This window comes from Gopherus evgoodei, chromosome 1 (genome assembly GCF_007399415.2).
Source record: "Gopherus evgoodei ecotype Sinaloan lineage chromosome 1, rGopEvg1_v1.p, whole genome shotgun sequence".
Lineage (NCBI taxonomy): Eukaryota > Metazoa > Chordata > Testudines > Testudinidae > Gopherus > Gopherus evgoodei.
Window position 1 is genome coordinate 122,551,992 of NC_044322.1, and position 21,305 is coordinate 122,573,296.

The window sequence follows — 21,305 nt, forward strand, 5'->3', positions numbered from 1 at the left end:
GCTGGTATTAGACTTGCTGGGGCCCAGGGCAGAAAGACAAAGTCCCACTGCATGGGGCTGAAGCCCATGGCCCTGAGCCTGCCACCTAGGGCTGTTGCTGAAGTCTGAGCAACTTAGCTTTGCAGGACCCATAGGGTGAGGGTCCCCGGGAAACTGCCCTGATCACCTGCTCCCCAACCCTGGCCCTGGCTTTTATATGCAGAAAAACAGTTGTTGTGGCACAGGTGGGCCATGTAGTTTTAAATAGCATTTTGTAGGGGGGAGCTCAGAAAGAAAAAGGTTGAGAACCCCTGAGGTAAGGTATCATTGAAAAAGTAATAACACACTGATTATTAATATTCTTGTGTGTTGTATGTATGGTAAAAACCCATGGGATCACACAAATGTAGCATGTGTGGGACTAAAATGTGTTTACCAGACAAGTCTGTGGAGTGAGTAAACAGGTTTCTCCCAGACAAAGGATGAGTTGACACTTCCAGATAGGTGTCATTGGAGTCTATTGGCAATCACATGTCAAGTGGCCATTCATTTGCATTGGAGGGGACAGGAACAGATCAATTTGCATTATAGCAAATACCCATGGAGGAAGAAAGCAGCATGGGGCTTCCCTTCACCACCAGACTCCCAGTCTCCTTCCTCACAGCTTGAATGAACTTCATTTTGTGGGTAACCTCCAGAAGAATACATTTTAAAAGTTCACTGGACTGTGAAAGAGAGGGACAATGAACCCCACGTTATCTTTTACCTAAGATGACAAAGGAAACTTGTGAAGAGATCCTGGCCAAAGAGACGGGTGGTCAGTCATCTTGCTGGAAGAAGTGTGTGGTAGAATCTTTACCTGATACCTAGACAACAGCTTGTTACAGTGGTAGCATTAGAAAACATTTTGAGTTATTTGTTTGTAACCCGTTTCAGTCTTTATTCCTTCTACTTGATTTCACTTAAAATCTATGTCATTGTAACTAAATAAACTTGTTTTACTTTTAGTCTAAAGCACCCAGTGCTGTGTTTGAACTGAAGTGACTTTGTTTACTTCAGTTACACTCATAAGCTGTGCATTTGCCTCTTTAGAGGAGGCAAACCAAGTTTAGTATTCCTCTGAATGTTCCAGGAAAGGGCTGGACAATGCAGGCACACGGTTTGGGGAAAAATTGGGACTGGGGGTATATTGAGGTCATTTCACAGGTATAATCAAAGCTAATTGAAACTAGGGAATGACTGTGTTGCTACAGTAGACAAACTGCTGATGTCAGAGTGCTAGATGAAGGTTGCACAGCATACAGACAGAGAGTGCATGCTTGTTGCTGACTGTGAGCAGTCCAGGCTCCCACAGGGAGCCGCAGCAACAGAGCACTTAAAGCACTTAGGACCACAGGTCAAGTGATAACAATCTTTCATTGGTCTGGATTTCACCTCAGAACACAACACAGGGGTAATGCATTGTTGCACTGCCCCTGGAGCAACCCAAGAAGGGGATTGTGATATAGGGAGTTACAATCTCCCACTAAATCCCTCTGCTGCTCTGTGGAGGGAATATGTTGCACTAGGAGTTTACTCACTGCAACCCAAGATGGTAGCATAGCTGTACCTATGGGTGCAAAAGTGGGTAGTTTCAAGGCTCCACCCACTCCCTATCACCTCCCCATCCCTCTGCATGGGAAGGGGATGTAGCATCCCTATGGAGCCTGTATCCTCTACGAGTCACATACCTTGCACATCACATCCCCCTACTCCCCTGCACTTCTATATAGCCAGAGCCATCATTCAGCCCTATATAGACCACTTACTCATCTAAATAATTATATGGGCATACAAGTCAGTGAAAATTATCTTCTAACTTTTTATTATTATATTCTGAACACAATTTAAATGGTTAATGTGTCTACTGCACACTGCAAAGTTTCCATGCATTGTCATAAAGATTATTCTCACACAATTGGCTCAAATAGCTTTGACTTGAACAATAGAGATTAGAAATAATTTTCATCTAGGAGGTTTCAGTGTGTCAGACAAATGCTATGTGGTGCTGAAATACCCTTTACTTGGGGCCTTACTGATTCTGTGAAATAGGCCAACCTTCCCAGATGGCAAAGGCATCCTTAAGCTTTGTTTTAGGGTGATTACAGCCTACAGGTTCTGTTGTCTGAGACTCCAAACTGAAAGCAGATGGGCATCTCTTCTTGTATTTAAGCACAAATTTCTACAAATGTCTATTTCATACTGAGATACAGGAACACACTATTTTCCTGAAATAATATATCACTATCTTCATGTATCTGGCATGTTTTCTTCTGACTGCTTATGAGGTGTGAAATTTACTTCTTTGCACATAAAACTTTGAGAACAAGTCTTCAGTTTTAAGGCAGAAAGAGAAAATTATACTTAAATACAACAATCCAGGACTTAAGCCTTGGACCAGTGCCAAAAGAGCACTGCTGGCCTGGGTATTGTTTTATGGTCTAACATCTTCTGAATGACCAAGAGCAGAAATAATTGCAAGATATCACTGAAAATGTATAGTTTGGTTTTTTTCTTGCATAAGGAGCAACCAAATACTATGCTTTCACTAAGAATGGCCTTTATTTTATATTTCAAGAGCAACAAGAAACAACCAAAATAAAGTCTCCATGGCCATGCCTAAGAGGCCGTGATTAAACAAGTGTCATTTAACACATTTTAACCACTAGTGTGACCCTGTTTAATACCTTTAATGGACCTAAGATTGACTACAACCAGCTAGTACATTTTCAAGGTTAACAACTATGTCTACACATTTAACCCCGTCTACAAGATACATTAGCTACATGGACTGCAGAAGGTAACATTCATTTTCTGTTGCTAGCAATTCACATGATATTGGACCTAACACACACAGTTCTGAATACCATCTTACTTTCCTCTACTTCCCTCTCTGTAACCGGTACTTCATCCTGGTCTAATTTTAACAGTCACTAACTCAATAACTGCTAAGTATCAGAGGGGTAGCCGTGTTAGTCTGAATCTGTAAAAGCAGCAAAGAATCCTGTGGCACCTTATAGACTAACAGATGTTTTGGAGCATGAGCTTTCGTGGGTGAATACCCACTTCGTCAGATGCATTCTTTGCTCAATAACTGCTAGTGTTTGAAGAACCAGTGCCACCTGCCATAAGACAGCATGGAATCCCCTCTTTGTTATAGTGTTAACAATTAATCTCTACATGACCATAAATTCTGGAAAAAATATTGACTACTAAAACAGGCTTGACTTGAATTGCAAAATGAAAGTTAATAACCAGAATAATCTGATTTTTTTGCTGTGTCATTGAATATTAACAACATAAAATTACTTCAAAACCTAAAAAAGGCTGTTGCTTGTATCTCTGCTTGGATCTGTCTCCCATCTAACTCAGAGAGACTGAATTCTACTGTTCCTGGCATGAGAAGAAGTTCTTTTCCCATGTGCAAGAGGAGCGACAATGACTGAATGAATTTAAATGAAGAAAATATTTAAATTAGACAACGATGAAGATCCATAGTTTCTCCTGATGTGAGAGAAGAAATAGCTTATGAAATCATGTAGCACAGCAGGCACTCTTGCCACGGCGCCTCCTGCTGGTTATCCGGGAAATAGCTCAGTTCCAGCCTCGGCGCGCCTCCAGCTGGCCGGTGTTTTCCTACCGGTGCCTGCTTTCTCCTGATCTCCACCACTTATAGCACTTCAGGCCCCACATCCCTCCCAGACCCTGGTGCCCCTTACCTTAGGGTGCCGCCCGACAGCAGTGCCCCAACACTCTGGGTCTCCCCTCCCTAGGGAATCCCAAATCCCTAAGCCCACCTCACCTCAGTGACCCACTGCCAGTCCTCACCTAGCTCCTTCCCTCAGGTGCAAACTGCAATCTGAAGTGGCCACTCATCATCAGCAAGGGGGTTTGGACCTGCTGCTTTTTCCAGCCCCAGCTGCCTCCCTGCAGCCCTAGTACCTTCTCTGGCCTTTATCAAGGCCTCAGCCTGGGGACTCACCAGGCCAGAGCTCCTCAGCTCTCCCTGCCCTTCCCCAGCCCTACTCTGCCTCAGGTACTCTGCTTGCTCTGTGGGGCAGCCTAGTCCTCTCAAATAGAGCTAGAGTGTTCTTTCACTCCCTCAGCCTGCCCTTTTATCAGGGTCAGCTGGACTCTAATTGTTTGTGGCCACACCTGTGGCTGTTTACCCAACCAGCTTCCCTTGGCTGCTTTTAATCCCTTCCTAACGGGGTGCACAGTGACCACCCCACTACACATCAGCACGGAACAGCATGGCGTTCACACAATCACTCAGATTTTTGAGAGGAAACCACTGCAAAGGTGCAAATAAGGGAAAGATCCTAATTTTTATAAAGCAATTGGAAGTTTTATACTACTACTACTATACAATAACTCAGCAGAAACATTCCTCTGAATTAGGTGGCCACCTTAATTTATAGTCTACTCTTTTACAATCTGTTGCTTGAAATACTTTTACCGTCTAATACAAAGTATTTTCTTTGAGCTTCAGTCATAAATGCTGCAGGTTTACAAGTAAATTTTATTCATAGACCACAGATGCTAACTTTATCGTAACCTATAATCAATGAATAATGAATCACAGGAAGTGATATCTTTTTAATCCAAAGAATGACAGTTTCATGATGACCCTACACCTGTACATTTTGTATAATAAAGTTATGCATTGTTATGAAAGTTCTATAGTCTCAATACTACTACAGTGATGAGTACACCATTCAGACAGACAGACAAACCAGATAAAATGAACTGAGTTTTTTAAAGTGTTAAAAATGTTCTGTTTTCTAGAACTAATTTAATAACGTTATCCTATTTTTGGTCACAAAACAAGAAAGATTTTCTATATGGCCCTAACAAAAGATCTCGTCATATATTTAATACATTGATAAACTCATTAGGAGACGCTGAGAATTTTTGTTGCCCAACCTTTCCTTAAGGCCTCTCTGTTACTGTTTGTGTCCTCCACTCCCACATATAACATAGGATCAGACCCTCTATTCCCTTGCTCCTTGTGTAGTCATTCACACCTGTGCAGAGTGAGTTCAAAAGGCTACCAAATCAGAATGCTAGTGTTTTATGCCCACTTTGAAATGGCTGCACAAGGCAATGGATTCAGCCCTAGGCAAGGGGAAATTTTTTGTGCTGAATCCTCTCCCTTCCATTCTTTTTCACTTTAATTCTCTCTCCTGTTAACATCATGCATCAAAGAAGCAAGTTAGTGCACAGCAAGCCAGCGTGTAAATCTATATCACTGCAGCATGCCACTCATTAACTCTCTGTGTGAACCCTGCTGCTGAGCACTAACAGTTCCCTAGTACACACTGACCTATAGCAGTATGGAAAGCACCCAAGGGTACAATTAGGGCCCAGCAGCACGGTCCACACAGACAGTTAGTGCAAAGCATGCTGGAGTACCTTGCACTGCACCCTGCTGTGCACTAACTCTTTGTACAGATATGCCCTTATTGGCATAGACAGGAATCCAACTCTCAAGTTTCTGGCCCTATGCTAATCTATTAAACTGCTCTTCTTCCTGCTAAATCCACAAACTTTAAGCTACAAACACATGTGGCCCTTGTGCAGCAAATCACTTAGGCCTTGTTTACACTACGAAATTAGGTCGAACGTATAGAAGTCGCTATTTCAGAAATCGTTTTTATACAGTTGATTGTGTGTGTCCCCACAAAAAATGCTCTAAGTGCATTAAGTTGGCGGACTGCGTCCACAGTACCGAGGCTAGTGTTGACTTCCAGAGCATTGCACTGTGGGTAGCTATCCCACAGTTCCTGCAGTCTCCGCCGCCCACTGGAATTCTGGGTTGAGATCCCAATGCCTGATGGGGCAAAAACAGTGTCACGGATGACTCTGGGTCCATGTCATCAGGCCCCCCCTCCCTCACTCCTTCTGTGAAAACAACCGCAGACAATCTTTTCACGTCTTTTTTCCTGGGTTACCTGTGCAGACGCCATACCACGGCAAGGATGGAGCCCGCTCAGCTCACGGTCACCATACATCTCCTGGGTGCTGGCAGACGTGGGGACTGCATTGCTACACAGCAGCAGCTCATTGCCTTTTAGCAGCAGACGGCGCGTTACGATTGCTAGCTATTATCGTCGTACTCCTGGGTGCTCTTTTAACCGACCTTAGTGAGGACAATCAGGGGCACCTGGGCAGACATGGGAGTGACTCAGCCACATCATTCCCATCTTCTGCCGAGCACTCAGGAGATGACAATGGCTAGTAGTCCTACTGCATTGTCTTCTGACAAGCAGCCAGGAGATGATGATGGCTAGCAGTCGTAATGCAGCATCCTCTGTCGAGCACCCAGGAGTTGACAATGGCTAGCAGTTGAACTGCACCATCTGCTGCCACCTTAAAGATGTAAAAGATAAATGAGTGGATAAAAGAAAAAATAGACCCAATTTGTTTTGTATTCATTTGCTTCCTCCTCCCTCCGTGAAATCAATGGCCTGCTAAACCCAGGTTTTGAGTTTGATCCTTGAGGGGACCATTCTGTGTGACAGTTGTTTGTGTTTCTCCTTGATGCAAAGCCTCCGCCTTTGTGGACTTTAATTCCCTGTAAGCCATGTCGTCAGTCGCCCCTCCCTCCGTCAGAGCAGACAATCATTTTGCACCTTTTTTCAGACCAGACACCATAGCACTGGGATCATGAAGCCCGCTCAGATCACTGCAGCAATTATGAGCACTGTAAACACCATGCGCATTATCCTGGAGTATATGCAGAACCAGAAGCTGCAAAAGCAAAACCAGGCGCAGAGGCAACGGCAGCATGGTGATGAGAGTGATGAGGACATAGACATAGACACAGACTTCTCAGGAAGTACAGGGCCCGACAATGTGTACATTATGGTATTAATGGGACAGGTTCATGCTGTGGAATGCCAATTCTGGGCCCGGGAAACAAGCTCAGACTGGTGGGACCACATAGTGTTGCAGGTCTAGGACGATGTCCAGTGGCTGTGACACTTTCATATGCATAAGGGCAGTTTCATGGAATATTGTGACTTGCCTTCCCCTGCCCTGAAGTGGCAGAATACCAAGATGAGAGCAGCCCTCACAGTGGAGAAGGGAGTGGCGATAGCCCTGTGGAAGCTTGCAACGCCAGACAGCTACTGGTCAGTCAGGCCATTTGGAGGAGCAAATCTACTGTGGGGGCTGCTGTGATCCAAGTAGCCAATGCAATGAAAGAGCTGCTGATATCAAGGGTAGTGACTCTGGGAAATGTACAGGTCATAGTGGATGGCTTTGCTGCAATGGGATTCCCTAACTATGGTGGGGCGATAGACGGTACCCTATCCCTATCTTGGCACCAGAGAACCAAGCCAGCGAGTACATAAACCGAAAGGGGTACTTTTCAATGTTGCTGCAAGCACTGGTATATCACAAGGGACGTTTCACCAACATCAATGTGGGATGGCCAAGAAAGGTACATGACACTCGCATCTTCAGGAACTCTGTCTGTTTCAAAGCTGCAGAAGGGATTTTCTTCCCAGATCAGAAAATAACCGTTGGGATGTTGAAATGCCTATGGTTATCCTTGGGTACCCAGCTACCCCTTAATGCCATGGTTCATGAAGCCATACACAGGCAACTTGGACAGTAGTCAGGGGCTGTTCAACTATAGGCTGAGCAAGTGCAGAATGGTGGTAGAATGTGCATTTGGACATTTAAAAGCGCGCTGGCACAGTTTACTGACTCGGATAGACCTCAGCTAAACCAATATTCCCATTGTTATTACTGCTTTCTGTGCACTCCACAATAGCTGAGAGAGTAAGGGGGAAACATTTATGGCGGGGTGAGAGGTTGAGGCAATCGCCTGGCCACTGATTACGCGCAGCCAGACATCAGAGCGGTTAGCAGAGTACAGGAGGGCACAGTGCGCATCAGAGAAGCTTTGAAAACCAGTTTCATGACTGGCCAGGCTATGGTGTGAAAGTTCTGTTTGTTTCTCCTTGATGAACCCGCCCCCTCACTTTGGTTCACTCTACTTCCCTGTAAGCTAGCCACTTGCCCCTCCCTTCCCCTCCCCCCTTCAGTCACCACTTGCAGAGGCAATAAAGTCATTGTTGCTTCACATTCATGCATTCTTTATTAATTCATCACACAAATAGGGGGATAACTGCCAAGGTAGCCCAGGAGGGGTGGGAGAGGAGGGAAGGACAAGGCCACATTGCACTTTAAAACTTTAAAACTTATTGAAGGCCAGTCTTCTGTTGCTTGGACAATCCTCTGGGGTGGAGTGGCTGGGTGGCCAGAGGCCCCCCGATCGCATTCTTGGGTGTCTGGGTGAGGAGGCTATGGAACTTGGGGAGGAGGGCTGTTGGTTACACAGGGGCTGTAGCAGTGGTCTGTGCTTCTGCTGCCTTTCCTGCAGCTCAGCCATACACAGGAGCATATGAGTTTGATCTTCCATCAGCCTGAGCATCGACTCTTGCCTTCTGTCAGCAAGCTGATGCCACCTATCATCTTCAGCCCACTACTTACTCTCTTCAGCCCACCACCTCTCCTCACATTTATATTGTGTTTTCCTGCACTCTGACCTTGTCTGCCTCCATGCATTCTGCTATGCTCTGTCAGTGTGGGAGGACAGCAGGACCCAGAGATCATTTCATCCCGAGTGCGTTTTTTTTGCCTATTAATCTGTGCTAGCCTCTGCAAAGGAGAAACATTTGTAGCTGGTGGAGGAAAAGGGAGAGTGGTAGTTAAAGAGACACATTTTAGAGAACAATGGGTAGACTCTTTCACGTTAAACCTTGCTGTTCACATTACACAGCACATGTGCTTTCATTACAAGGTTGCATTCTGCCTCTTGTATTGAGGGCCTGCCAGTTTGGTGTGAGAGATCACTCACGCTTAACCCCTCCCCCCACAGCGTGGCTAACAGTGGGGAACAGCCGCAGTCAAACAGCCGAGCAGGAATGGGCACCTCCAAATGTCCCCTTAATGAAATCACCCTATTTCAACCAGGTGACCATGAATGATATCACTCTCCTGAGGATAACACAGCGAGTTAAAGAACTGATGTTGTTTGAATGCCTGCAAACACTGAGACCATACGCTGCCATGCTTTGTTATGTAATGATTCCCGACTACGTGCTACTGGCCTGGCGTGGTAAAGTGTCCTACCATGGCGGACGGAATAAGGCCGCCTTCCCCAGAAACCTTTTGCAAAGGCTTTGGGAGTACATCCAGGAGAGCTTTATGGAGATGTCCCTGGAGGATTTCCGCTCCATCCTCATACTGTACTGGCCGCGAATGCCAGGGCAAATTAATCAATGAACACACTTGCTTTTAAATCATGTGTAATATTTACAACAGTACACTCACCAGAGGTCCCTTCTCCACCTTCACGGTCCGGGAGCAGGCCTTGGATGGGTTCGGGGGTTACTGGCTCTAGGTTCAGGGTGAAACATATCTTGGCTGTTGGGGAAAATGGTTTCTCTGCTTCCTTGCTGTGAGCTATTTTCAATCTCTTCTTCATCATCAACTTCTTCGTCCCCAAAACCTGCTTCTGTGTTGCGTGATTCTCCATTGATGAGACAAAGCACAGGGTTGGGGTAGTGGTGGCTGCACCCCCTAGCATGGCATGCAGCTAATCATAGAAGTGGCATATTTGGGGTTCTGATCCGGAGCAGCCATTTGCCTCTGGTTTTTTGGTAGGCTTGCCTTAGCTCCTTAATTTTCATGTGGCACTGCTGTGCGTCCTTGTTATGGCCTCTGTCCTTCATGGCCTTTGAGACTTTTTCTAATGTTTTGGCATTTTGTTTACTGGAACGGAGTTCATCTAGCATGGATTCATCTCCCCATATGGCGAGCAGATCCCATACCTCCCGTTCGGTCCATGCTGGAGCTCCTTTGCAATCCTGGGCTCCATCATGGTCACCTCTACTGATGAGATCTGCACTCACCTGTACCTTGCCACACTGGCAAAACTGAAAATGAGAGTCAAAAGTTCACAGGCCTTTTCCTGTCTACCTGGCCAGTGCATCTGAGTTGAGAGCGCTGTCCAGAGCGGTCACAATGGAGCACTCTGGGATAGCTCCCGGAGGCTAATACCATCGAATTGCATCCACACTACCCCAAATTCTACCCGCAAGGCCAATTTCAGCACTAATCCCCTCGTCGGAGGTGGAGTAAAGAAATTGATTTAAAGAGCCCTCTAAGTCGGAAAAAAGGGATTCATCGTGTGGACGGGTCCAGGCTTAAATCGAGGTAACGCTGCTAAATTTGACCTAAAATCGTAATGTAGATGTGTCAGGCCTAAGATGTGTCATTTTAAGAATGTGAACAGCTCCATTGAAATCAACCCCAGTTCAGAATGAGCCTGTATTTTTACAGCCAAAGTGGAAAGGAGGATTCTGAGAGTTTCTTACTTTCATGCACCATTTGCACAAATATAAAATAAAAACTTAGCCATAAACATCTCAGGTTTCCTAACCAATCTCCATCTGAGAGCAAAAAGTGATGATTGCAAAGCTGTATTATTGTTACTGTTTAGACGGTATCAAGAATATGCTGGGGGTACTTGTGTAAGCTCTCTGTGAATTAGACAACAGAGGCATTAATCATTCCCTCAGAAGTGACTCAAAGGGAAATGCAAAACTGATAGAGGAATTTCATTGAAAATATCAAGGAGAAAAATTCAGAAGTCTCTACAGTGACAACACTCAGTCCATGTGTCATAAACAGATAGCTAAGGGTTAATGTCTCTTACACCTGGAAAGAAGTACCTGAAACACCTGACCAGAGGACAATCAGGAAACCAGACTTTTTCAGGTCTGGGTGGAGGGAAGTTTGTGTCTGAGTTCTTTGTCTTGTGCCTATCTCCCTCTCGGCTATGGGAAGGATTTCTCTATTTCCTGCTTTCTAATCTTCTGTTTCCCAGTTGTAAGTACAAAAGATCAGATAGTGATTTATATGTTTTTTTGTATTTTACCTGTGTGTAGTTGCTGGAGTGCTTTGAATTGTATTCTTTTTGAATAAACAAGACTTTTTCAAATCTGGGTGGAGGGAACTTTGTGTGTGAGTCCTTTGTTCTGGGATCTTCTGCCTGTACTCTCTCGGCTATGAGGAGTGAATTTTTTTATTTCCTGCTTTCTAATCTTCTGTTTCCAAGTTGTGAGTACAGAGATCATAAAAACAATAGGGGTTATTGTTTTTTTTCTTTTGTATTTACATGTCTATAGTTCTGGAGTGTTTTGAATTGTATTCTTTTTGAATAAGGCTGTTATTCAATATTCTTTTAAGCAATTGACCCTGTATTTGTCACCTTAATACAGAGAGACCATTTTAATGTACTTTTTCTTTCTTTTTATATAAAGCTTTCTTTTAAGACCTGTTGGAGTTTTTCTTTAGTGGGGAACTCCAGGGAATTGAGTCTGCAGCTCACCAGGGAATTGGTGGGAGGAAGAAGTCAGGGGGAAAGCTGTGTGTGTTAGATTTACTAGCCTGACTTTGCATTCCCTCTGGGTGAAGAGGGAAGTGCTTGTGTTTCCAGGACTGGAAATAGAGAGGGTGGACTCCCTCTGTTTAGATTCACGGAGTTTGCTTCTGTGTATCTCTCCAGGAACACCTGGAGGGGGGAAGGGAAAAGGTTTATTTCCCTTTGTTGTGAGACTCAAGGGATTTGGGTCTTGGGGTCCCCAGGGAAGGTTTTTGGGGGGACCAGAGTGCCCCAAAACACTCTAATTTTTTGGGTGGTGGCAGCTTTACCAGGTCCAAGCTGGTAACTAAGCTTGGAGGTTTTCATGCTAACCCCCATATTTTGGACGCTAAGGTCCAAATCTGGGAATAGGTTTATGATAGGAGGTCAGAGGGACTTCTTCTCAACAAAGGGAACTATAATGGGAGGTGTAGAAGAACCACATGACTCTCCGCTCCTCCCAAAATCTAAAAGCCTGAGAGCAGGGGCTCTACACACCCTCAAAGGAAGGAAAAGGCATCTGTGTTCAAGGGGAGGCTATGAATAAAGAAGTTCCAAGATCAGATGCTTGAAGCTCCTACTGCGCAGTACACCGCAGATCAGATCACTTTTCTCATTGACCTCACTTAGCCAACAAAATGAAACTTATATTCTTAATACTGGAGCTTCGGGTAGGAAGTTAAAACCTCTCAAGCCATTGTACTCTGGGTAGAGGCTAGCAGCAAGCTGAGGCCTATGCTGGGGGAAGTCGCCTGTTCTCTGTCTTCAATAACACTATACAATAATTGACAACACCTGAGGTTTGCAGTTCTGCGCCAGATCCCACACTTGACAAAGCAGTCTCACAGTTTGGCATCATCCAACAGCAGAGCTGACTGAAAATATAGTAAAGCTTCTTTTGTGAAAAGTTTCAAAAATTTCAAACATCACTTTTGTTTGTGTGGGTTTTTTTGTTTAACTTGAAATTTTGGGGGGGAAATCTTCACTAAAAACCCAAGCAATTTCAATCTCCTGCTCCCTATTTTCTCATCTGCCGCTGCCACTCTTTCCTTTCTTCCTTTTATCCATTTTGCTCCCCTGAAAAACGGGGTGGAGTGCAAAAAATACCAAAAAATGGCTGCGGGAGTCCTTTTCGGCGTTACCTCAAAAATGTGGAAGGGGACTAAAATTGTTTCTGAAATAAGGCCATTGTTCAACATATTTCTGCTTTGAAACATTTCACCTAGCTCTACCCAGTAGCACTAACAATAAAATAGCGGAAGAGAATAGGTGTATTTTGTTTCCTTATATGGATCTCTGTGGGAAGAAAAGGTCTAAACTACTGAATAAACCCACATCTGCACCTATTTTTAGGTAACACAATGGATTACAATACATACCGCCTTCCTCACTTCCTGTTTTGAAACAATAATCACATTTGGTGGATCCCCGACAGCTGTGGCAGCCCCTCCAATGTTTGTGAAGATAACTTCTGCAATCAGCACATGTCTAGGATCAAGATTAAGTACCTCACATAACCTGCGGTATACATAAGAAAATGAAATCAGCTTCATCTTTGATTAAATTGCCTCAAACCTTAAATGATTTATAAAACTTGGCACTTGTGTCGGAAATTCCAAACTGTTGAACAAAGGTTAAAATTTGACCTTTCATAATTAGTAATTAAATTTGACAATATACTGCAATGGCTACTGCATTCAAAATACATATTTTAAAAACAATATTAAAAGTAGCAAATCATTACAGCAGTTGAATTATAGTTAAAGTTACATGAGCCTTTTCATTTTAACAACCCTTCACTGTGGTATATAACTTTCTAACACATTTACCTTTCAGGCTAGAATTTACCAAGTTTGGTCTCTGCCCATACTTTTTTTTTCCCCTCCTCTTATAAGGTTGAGCTGGAGCATTTCAACATTTTTTTAGGACAAGGAGAGTAGAAAATACACTTGCCACATTATTAAAAAAAATCATGCATTTTTTTTAACTTCACTACCAGCAGAACACCTGTTTATAGGTATTAATCAATTTGTAAAGAAATAGCCCTCAGCGAGAAGTAGTGTCTCAGAACACTAGAATGAGTTTATCAAGTTATGGTCCATTAAAAATCATGCTGTGCATACACAGTACATTTTGCACAGTCTGTTCACTAAAGTCCTGATTAAGGAAAGCCCTTAAACACGTGCTTGACTTTAAGCATGTGCTAAGCCATTTCGTGCTTAAAGTTAAGCATACGTCTAAGTGCATAACTGAACAGAGATGGACTTGCATGTCCTTAAATGCTTTCCTGAATCAAAGTCTTAAGCCCCAATTCAGCAAAGCACTTAAGTACAGCAACACTGCATCTGGGAGGTGTGATTGTCAGCACAAGTGGGCAGACTCATGCCAGCTCAGCCTGAGGTAGTACTCTAAAAATAACAGGGTGGACTTTGTGACACTGGTGCCATCTCAGGCTAGCCACCCAATCCACTCAATCCTATGGGTCTAAGCTTGGGCAGCAAGCCTGAGCCACCACCCATACTGCAACACCCATGCTGTTATTTGAGCATTGTAGCTCAAACTGGACTACCACAAATCTTTTCACCTGAGCTCATAATCACACCTCACAGATTCACTGTAGACATATCTTTGATTTCAAAGGCATTTAAGCACATGCTTATGTGATTTCTTGAATAGAGATGGACTTAAGAATGTGTTCAAAGCTGTTTGTGTTTAAATGAATCACAGATTTTGAGACCATTATAATCATCTAGTCTGATGTCCTGCATATACAAGCACAGAATGTGACTGTGTCCATAAGCTACAGTATCTTTTTTAGAAAGACCTCCTATCTTGATGCAAAGACTTCAAATGACAGAGAATGGATCACATGAGATAAGTTGTTCCAATGGTGAACTAGAGGAAGAGAGGAAGGATGGGCAAGATGGTGCTAGCCTGGGACTTTGGAGACCAGGTTCAGTTCCCAGCTCTACCTCAGACTTCCCATGTAACCATCGGCAAGTGACAATCTCTGTGCCTCTGTTCTTCATATTTAAAATGGGGATAATAGTACTTCTCTCCCTCATAAGCAATCTAAGTGCCTAAGAGAGATGGAATTACCCTTAGTGTTAAAAATTTGTGCTTGGGGGACACCAAAGGGCACTGTGACCAAAGTGGATGCATGTTGCTTGAGCTCTGAAGAACTCATGGGGTATCCCAAAATATCATCCCCTAACACTTCTCCCCCTATCATCCAACCTCAAGGAATATTGTGCCTGACTAGTGAAACCCACAAGATGCCCTCTAGCTCCGCATCTTCCTCTCAAATCCAAAAAGACAGAGGAAATCTGCCTCCTCCATTCGTACAAACAAAATGGTGCCTTAGCCCGAACACAGCTGCTGGCTTGTACTATAACAGGTAGCTGCAGATACTGTTGAAATTAAATCTACAGTTTCCACCCTACAGATCAACATGACTGAGATTCAGAGTACAGGCTCTATCCAGCTTGATGGGAGAAGCTGAACACAGAACTTCTGAAGTGGAAGATGATTTCAAAGAAGAACTACCAGTAATTACAGGTTCTGAAGAACTGTAATGATATCAAGACTATTAAGACCAAGCTAATTGATCTGGAAAGCCACTCACAATTACATAACATCAGGATTGTGGGTATCTCTGAGGTAACTGAGAAAGGTAAACCCTCTGAATTTGTCCCTAAACTGCTAAATTGTTGGATCTGCCAGTAGAATTTTTGTTTTGAAATAGAATGAGCACACCAGGCCCTTGCCCCCAAACCAGCTCCAGAAGATTGGCCTAGAACATTAATTACGAAGTTCTAGAAGTTCATAAGGAGCTTATATTGCAGAAATCCAGATCAAAAAAGGAGAGAACCAGCAATTAAAATACTTCTCTTTCAAGATTATGCCCATGATGTGGTTGCAGTGAGGGCAGCTGTTAACCAAGTGAAACAATTGGCTAGGCAGATGGCCTTGAAGTAGATTATTAAATACCTGGCAATACTCCATATTAAGAATGGCAAGAAGATAGGATCATTCAGTTCCCCTCAAAAGGCAGAAAAATATCTCAGAAAATCTAAAGACTCCTTCATCACAAGAAGTGACATGTATATGAGCAATACATAAATTCCATAAGATCAGATCCTGGGATCTGATCTTATGGAATTTATGTATTGCTCGCTCAGATCTGACATGACTTTTCTAAACAAGTGGATGGGTGCTAGTTGATACTGATATGTTAGTTCTTTTTCTTTTTTTCTTTCTCATTGAGGTTGAAGGATTAAAGGGTTATCATCAATTTACTTCCAATGGCCCCTAGCTGCCTCCCCCAGCCTCCCATGCCCACTTCAGCACCCCAGACCCCACTGCCTCTCTCTCCATTGCCCCAACAGATTCCCTGAGCTCTTTTGCACACCCAGGCAGGCTAGTCCATGGGAAAGGCACATCAATGTAAAATCTATTATTTTATTAGTAACTATGTATATATCATTACTTTATTAGATGATGCTTCCTTATTTACTGAAGTATCAAGGTTTTATTGGCAAAAAGAACAGGAGTACTTGTGGCACCTTAGAGACTAAAATTTATTTAAGCATGAGCTTTCATGCACTACAGCCCACTTCTTCGGATACATAGAATGGATCATATATTGAGGAGATATATACACACACACACACACACACACAGCATGAAAAGGTGGGAGTTGTCTTACCAACTCTAAGAGGCCAATTAAGTAAGAGAAAAAAAACTTTTGAAGTGATAATCAAGATAGCCCAGTACAGACAGTTTGATAAGAAGTGTGAGAATACTAACAAGGGGAGATAGATTCAATGTTTGTAATGGCTCAGCCATTCCCAGTCCCTATTTAAGCCTAAATTGATTGTATCTAGTTTGCATATCAATTCCTGCTCAGCAGTTTCTCGTTGGAGTCTGTTTTTGAAGCTTTTCTGTTGCAAAATTGCCACCGGTAGGTCTGTCATTGGTTTTATTGGTAATATAGGTGTATCATAACTTTAGTCCCAGATTTGGACCTTAGCGTCCAAAATATGGGGGTTAGCATGAAAACCTCCAAGCTTAGTTACCAGCTTGGACCTTGGTACTGCTGCCACCACCCAAAAATTAGAGTGTTTTGGGGCACTCTGGTCCCCCTGAAAAACCTTCCCTGGGGACCCCAAGACCCAAATCCCTTGAGTCTCACAACAAAGGGAAATAATCCTTTTTCCCTTCCCCCCTCCAGGTGCTCCTAGAGAGATACACAGACACAAGCTCTGTGAATATACACAGAGTGACTCCCCCTCTCTGTTCCCAGTCCTGGAAACAAAAGCACTTTCCTCTTCACCAACAGGGAATGCAAAATCAGGCTAGCAAATCCAACACACACAGATCTCCCCCTGATTTCTTCCTCCCACCAATTTCCTGGTGAGTACAGACTCAATTTCCCTGAAATTTCCCAGTAAAGAAAACTTTAACAGGTTTAAAAAGAAAGCTTTATATAAAAAAGAAAGAAAAATGCATACAAATGGTCTCTCTGTATTAAGGTGACAAAATACAGGGCCGATTGCTTAGAAGAAATATGAATAAACAGCCTTATTCAAAAAGAATATAAATCAAAACACTCCAGCACTTATATTCATGCAAATACCAAAGAAAAGAAACCATATAACTTACTATCTGATCTCTTTGTCCTTACACTTAGAAACAGAAGATTAGAAAGCAGAAACTACTCTCCAAAGCTCAGAGAAAGCAGACAGACAGACAAAGACTTCAGACACAAACTTCCCTCCACCCAGAGTTGATCCGGTTTCCTGATTGGTCCTCTGGTCAGGTGCTTCAGGTGAAAGAGACATTAACCCTTAGCTATCTGTTTATGACAAGGTGATTACTATAGTTGTAATGTTTGGGGTCCCAGGAGCTGTGAGGATATCCAAATTTCACCTGATCCAGCCACCCCACATTGATAAATGTATATTTTAGACTGTTTAAACAGATTCTCCTTTTTTATTGTAACGTACTAACATGTATTTCTCTCTCCACTCTATTTTCCATTTTGTTTTTTCACTTATTTTATTCCGCTTTCTGCCTTCCTCCCATTACCCTCCCATGCTGGGAATTTCCTTTCCTTTCCTGTAGAATGTGTACTGGGAAGTGACAGGTACAGTGAATATGTACTGGATTATGGAACTTTTGCAGCTTAGATAAGCAAGAACTGTATGCTTCTCACAAGAATGTGCAATTCCTCATTTTTCACAATGTGACTTTATATTTTTTCTGGTATATTTTAGCAATGATGGCTTCTATAATTACATGTTTCTCCTAGAAGACAAAGCATTTGAATAACCTTATTAAAAGAAAAACTATATATTAAATGCTTTAAAAAGAGAATGTTGACATTGCTACGCTCCAAAAGACACATCTGACAGAACCTGAAGCTTGTAAACAAAATAAAGATTGGGTTGGCCTTTCAATTTCTAGTTTCTTTCATTCTAAACTAGGGGCATTGCTATACTAATATATAAAAAGTTGCATGTTAATATTCTAAGAACAAGGTTTGAGAGTAAGGGCAAATTTACTGTCCTCAAGGCTAAAATTGAGAATTCTATAATCATTTAACCAATTTCTAAAGGCCAAACCAGAATAATCCCAATTTTTTTCATAAACTTTTTATAAATTTAAATGACATGGGTCACCATCCTATTATTGTTGCTGGAGACATTAACAAAACTCTAGATCCAGTCTTTGTTAAATCTTCTACATCTACATACAAAAACATGAATACTCATGAGGTACTTCATATATACATGGCTGATTTAGGCTTATAAAATGTGGATAGATTGGCCATAGGCTTACTCAGAGCTTTTTTTTCTGCAGTTCATTCAACATATTCAGGATTGGGCTATTTTTTGTGTCACAAGATTCGATCAATTCTGTCACTGACTGTGGCATTGGTACTATTGTTATACCTTACTATGTTCTTATACATATATCTTTTAGGCCCTCAGGGTATGCCCCTCCAACTAAAATGTGGAAATTACATACACCTCTGCTGTTCTATACATCATTTGTTAATTCTATCCAGCAGGAGTTAGAACTCTTTTTTAAAAAATGCTCCCACTACTTCATCAGCTGTCACACCTTGGGAAGCCTTTAGGCAACTGGTAACTGCTAATAGTTGAGGGGGACCCCCCCTCACCATCACAGCCACAGTCAACTTCCAGGTGACTGCCAAGATACCCTTCAGCAACACCCTCTTGACCACGGCGCTCTGACCATGGCACTCTGGGCAGTCACCCACCCTTAAGTCTAGCCCTGCCAGGTTCTGCCTTGGGGGAAATGGTGCCCTGGGTGAACTTGTATTTTGGTGTCCTGGACCCTGTTGCCTCCCCCAGCTTCTCACCCATCACTCCTGCATCCCAACGCCTCCCCTGGACCCCCCAATCATCCCTGGCCCCCCACTACCCTCCCCACCCACCCCCATCACTCCTGGCCTTTGTTGCCTCTTCCCAGCCTCCCAGTCCATTTCAGCTCCCCAGACCCCACTGCCTCTCTCTCCATTGCCCCAAGTGATTCCCTGAGCTCTTTTGCACACCCCAGGCAGGCTAGTCCAGACACATATTCAAGCAGATAACTGCAGCTGCCAGCAAGGAAGGAATGAGACTCAGCAGGCTTTCCTGCACCCTCTCAGGTGGAGATCTGCACTGCCAGCCCAGTCTTATTTCCCTGCTCTGGGCACCACCTCTGCCCAGTGGGAGCACTCGTTGCTGGTGCCTTTCCCAGGCACGTCCCTTCAGCCGTGCGCAGCTTGGCAGAAATCTGGGGGGGGGGCACATGACCCAATGTGCCCCCCACACACACACATATCACTTGTGCTTTAAAGCCTTCATCAGAGGCTCTATCATCTCTCGTGCCATCTTTAAAATAAAATGGACAGAACACAGTTTATACTCTGGTGAAGGAAATTAAGGCCTTGGCTATACACTATGCTTCCTGCCTCCTCCCCAGAGAAACTCAGAATCTTCATCAACCTAAGATATGAAATCAACAAGCTTCTGTCCCAACAGGCTGAGTTTGCCTTAGTCTGTCTGAAGCAAAGCTACTGGGAATCTGTTGAGAGAGATGGCAAGCTGCTGCATGCAGATTAAGCAAAAGACTAACAGAAATAAGATTGCTGCTGTTCACAATAGTTGTAACAAATTATATACAGTACATTCCGATATTAATAAACAATGTAAACAGTTTTATTTAAAACTATTTTTAGCTGAAGAGTAAAATACGCTAGGTAACTGTTTATTGGATCGTCTCTGCCACTGCTCTCTAACTCGCAGAAGGGACTATTAGATGCTCCTTTAGAAATCATGGAACTGACTCAAGCTACAAAAGAAATGAAGGTTGGAAAGACTCCTGGTGCAGATCAGATCTCGACTGAATTTCAAAAAAAGTGCTCTGAAACTTTAATACCTATATTTTTGAACATGTTCAGTGAGGCCAAGAAAGAGCAAACTCTTCTGCCTACTCTAAGAGAAGCTGTAATTTTGGTTATTCCTAAACCTGGGAAAGACCTTGAACTATGTAGTAATTACAGGCCAATTTCTTTAATCAATTGTGATACTCAGATCTTAATTAAAGCTCTTGCTATGCTATTGGACAAAGTTCCCTCACACACGAATCAGGTGGGCTTCCTTCTTAATAGAGCTCAGATAATTTGCACCAACTGATTGATATTATTGTCACTTTGAGAGATTCTGAGGAACCCTTAGCTGTCATTTCTTCAAATGCCAAAAAGGCTTTTGACCACATAGCCTGTGATTATCTTTTGCTTGTGTTAGCAAAATTTGGGTTTGATAAAGAACATATTGCTTGGATTAAGGTTTTATACTCTAACCCAACTTCTAGGGTAGTTGCCGATGGTATTACTCTACCCCATTTCCATTTCAGAGAGGTCTGAGGCAAGGGTGCCCCCTTTCACTTCTTCTGTTTGATTTAGCTCTAGAAACTTTGACTGCTGCCATCAGAGTAAATCAACATATTCATAGTATCAGGGTGGTCCAAACCGAGCACAAAATTATTCTCTATGCAGATGATGTATTTATATCTAAGCCCAAGGTTACCATTCCTAACCTACTAACCACTATTAATAAAGTTGGACTCCTCTCAGGATATAAAATTAATAGGGGGTAAATCAGAAATTTTAGGAATTAACAAATATGCCCATAAAGGCCTTTTCTCAAATTAAGACTTTCAATGGCAATCCTTTTACATGAAATATTTAGGAATATTGATTCCCAAAGATATTCAGGACATCCAATAATTAAGCAATCAATTTGTAGACACCTAGAAGATAATAAGGCGATAAATAACAGACAGCATGGATTAGTTAAGAACAAATCATGTCAAACCAACCTAGTAGCTTTCTTTGACAGGGTAACAAGCCTTGTGGAGAGGGGTGAAGCAGTAAATGTGTTATATTTTGACTTTAGTAAGGCTTTTGATACTGAACAAACTTGGGAAATACAACCTAGATGTAACTACTATAAGGTGGGTGCATAACTTGTCGCAAAACCATTCCCAGAAAGTAGTTATCAGTGGTTCACAGTCAAGCTGGAAGGACAGATTGAGTGGAGTTCCGCAGGGATCAGTACACTTAAAAAGTTTGTGCATGATACCACGCTGAGAGGAGTTGGAAGTGAATGCGGAAATGACTGCCTAGGAATGAGTACTGCAGAAAAGGATCTAGGTGGTAATAGTGGATCACAAGCTAAATATGAGTGAACAGTGTAATACTGTTGCAAAAAAAAGCAATCATTCTGTGATGTATTAGCAGGAGTGTTGTACGCAAGACATGAGAAGTAAT

The 21,305-nt window shown here is 42.9% G+C and overlaps 1 protein-coding gene across 1 annotated transcript in view; it reads right to left on the bottom strand.

The window, feature by feature from the left end:
• OCA2 (OCA2 melanosomal transmembrane protein) overlaps positions 1-21,305 on the bottom strand; it is a 316,130-nt gene that overhangs the window by 176,340 nt on the left and 118,485 nt on the right. The window contains 1 exon segment of the mRNA XM_030571121.1: positions 12,841-12,979. Within this exon segment, the coding sequence (XP_030426981.1) occupies positions 12,841-12,979 (139 nt within the window).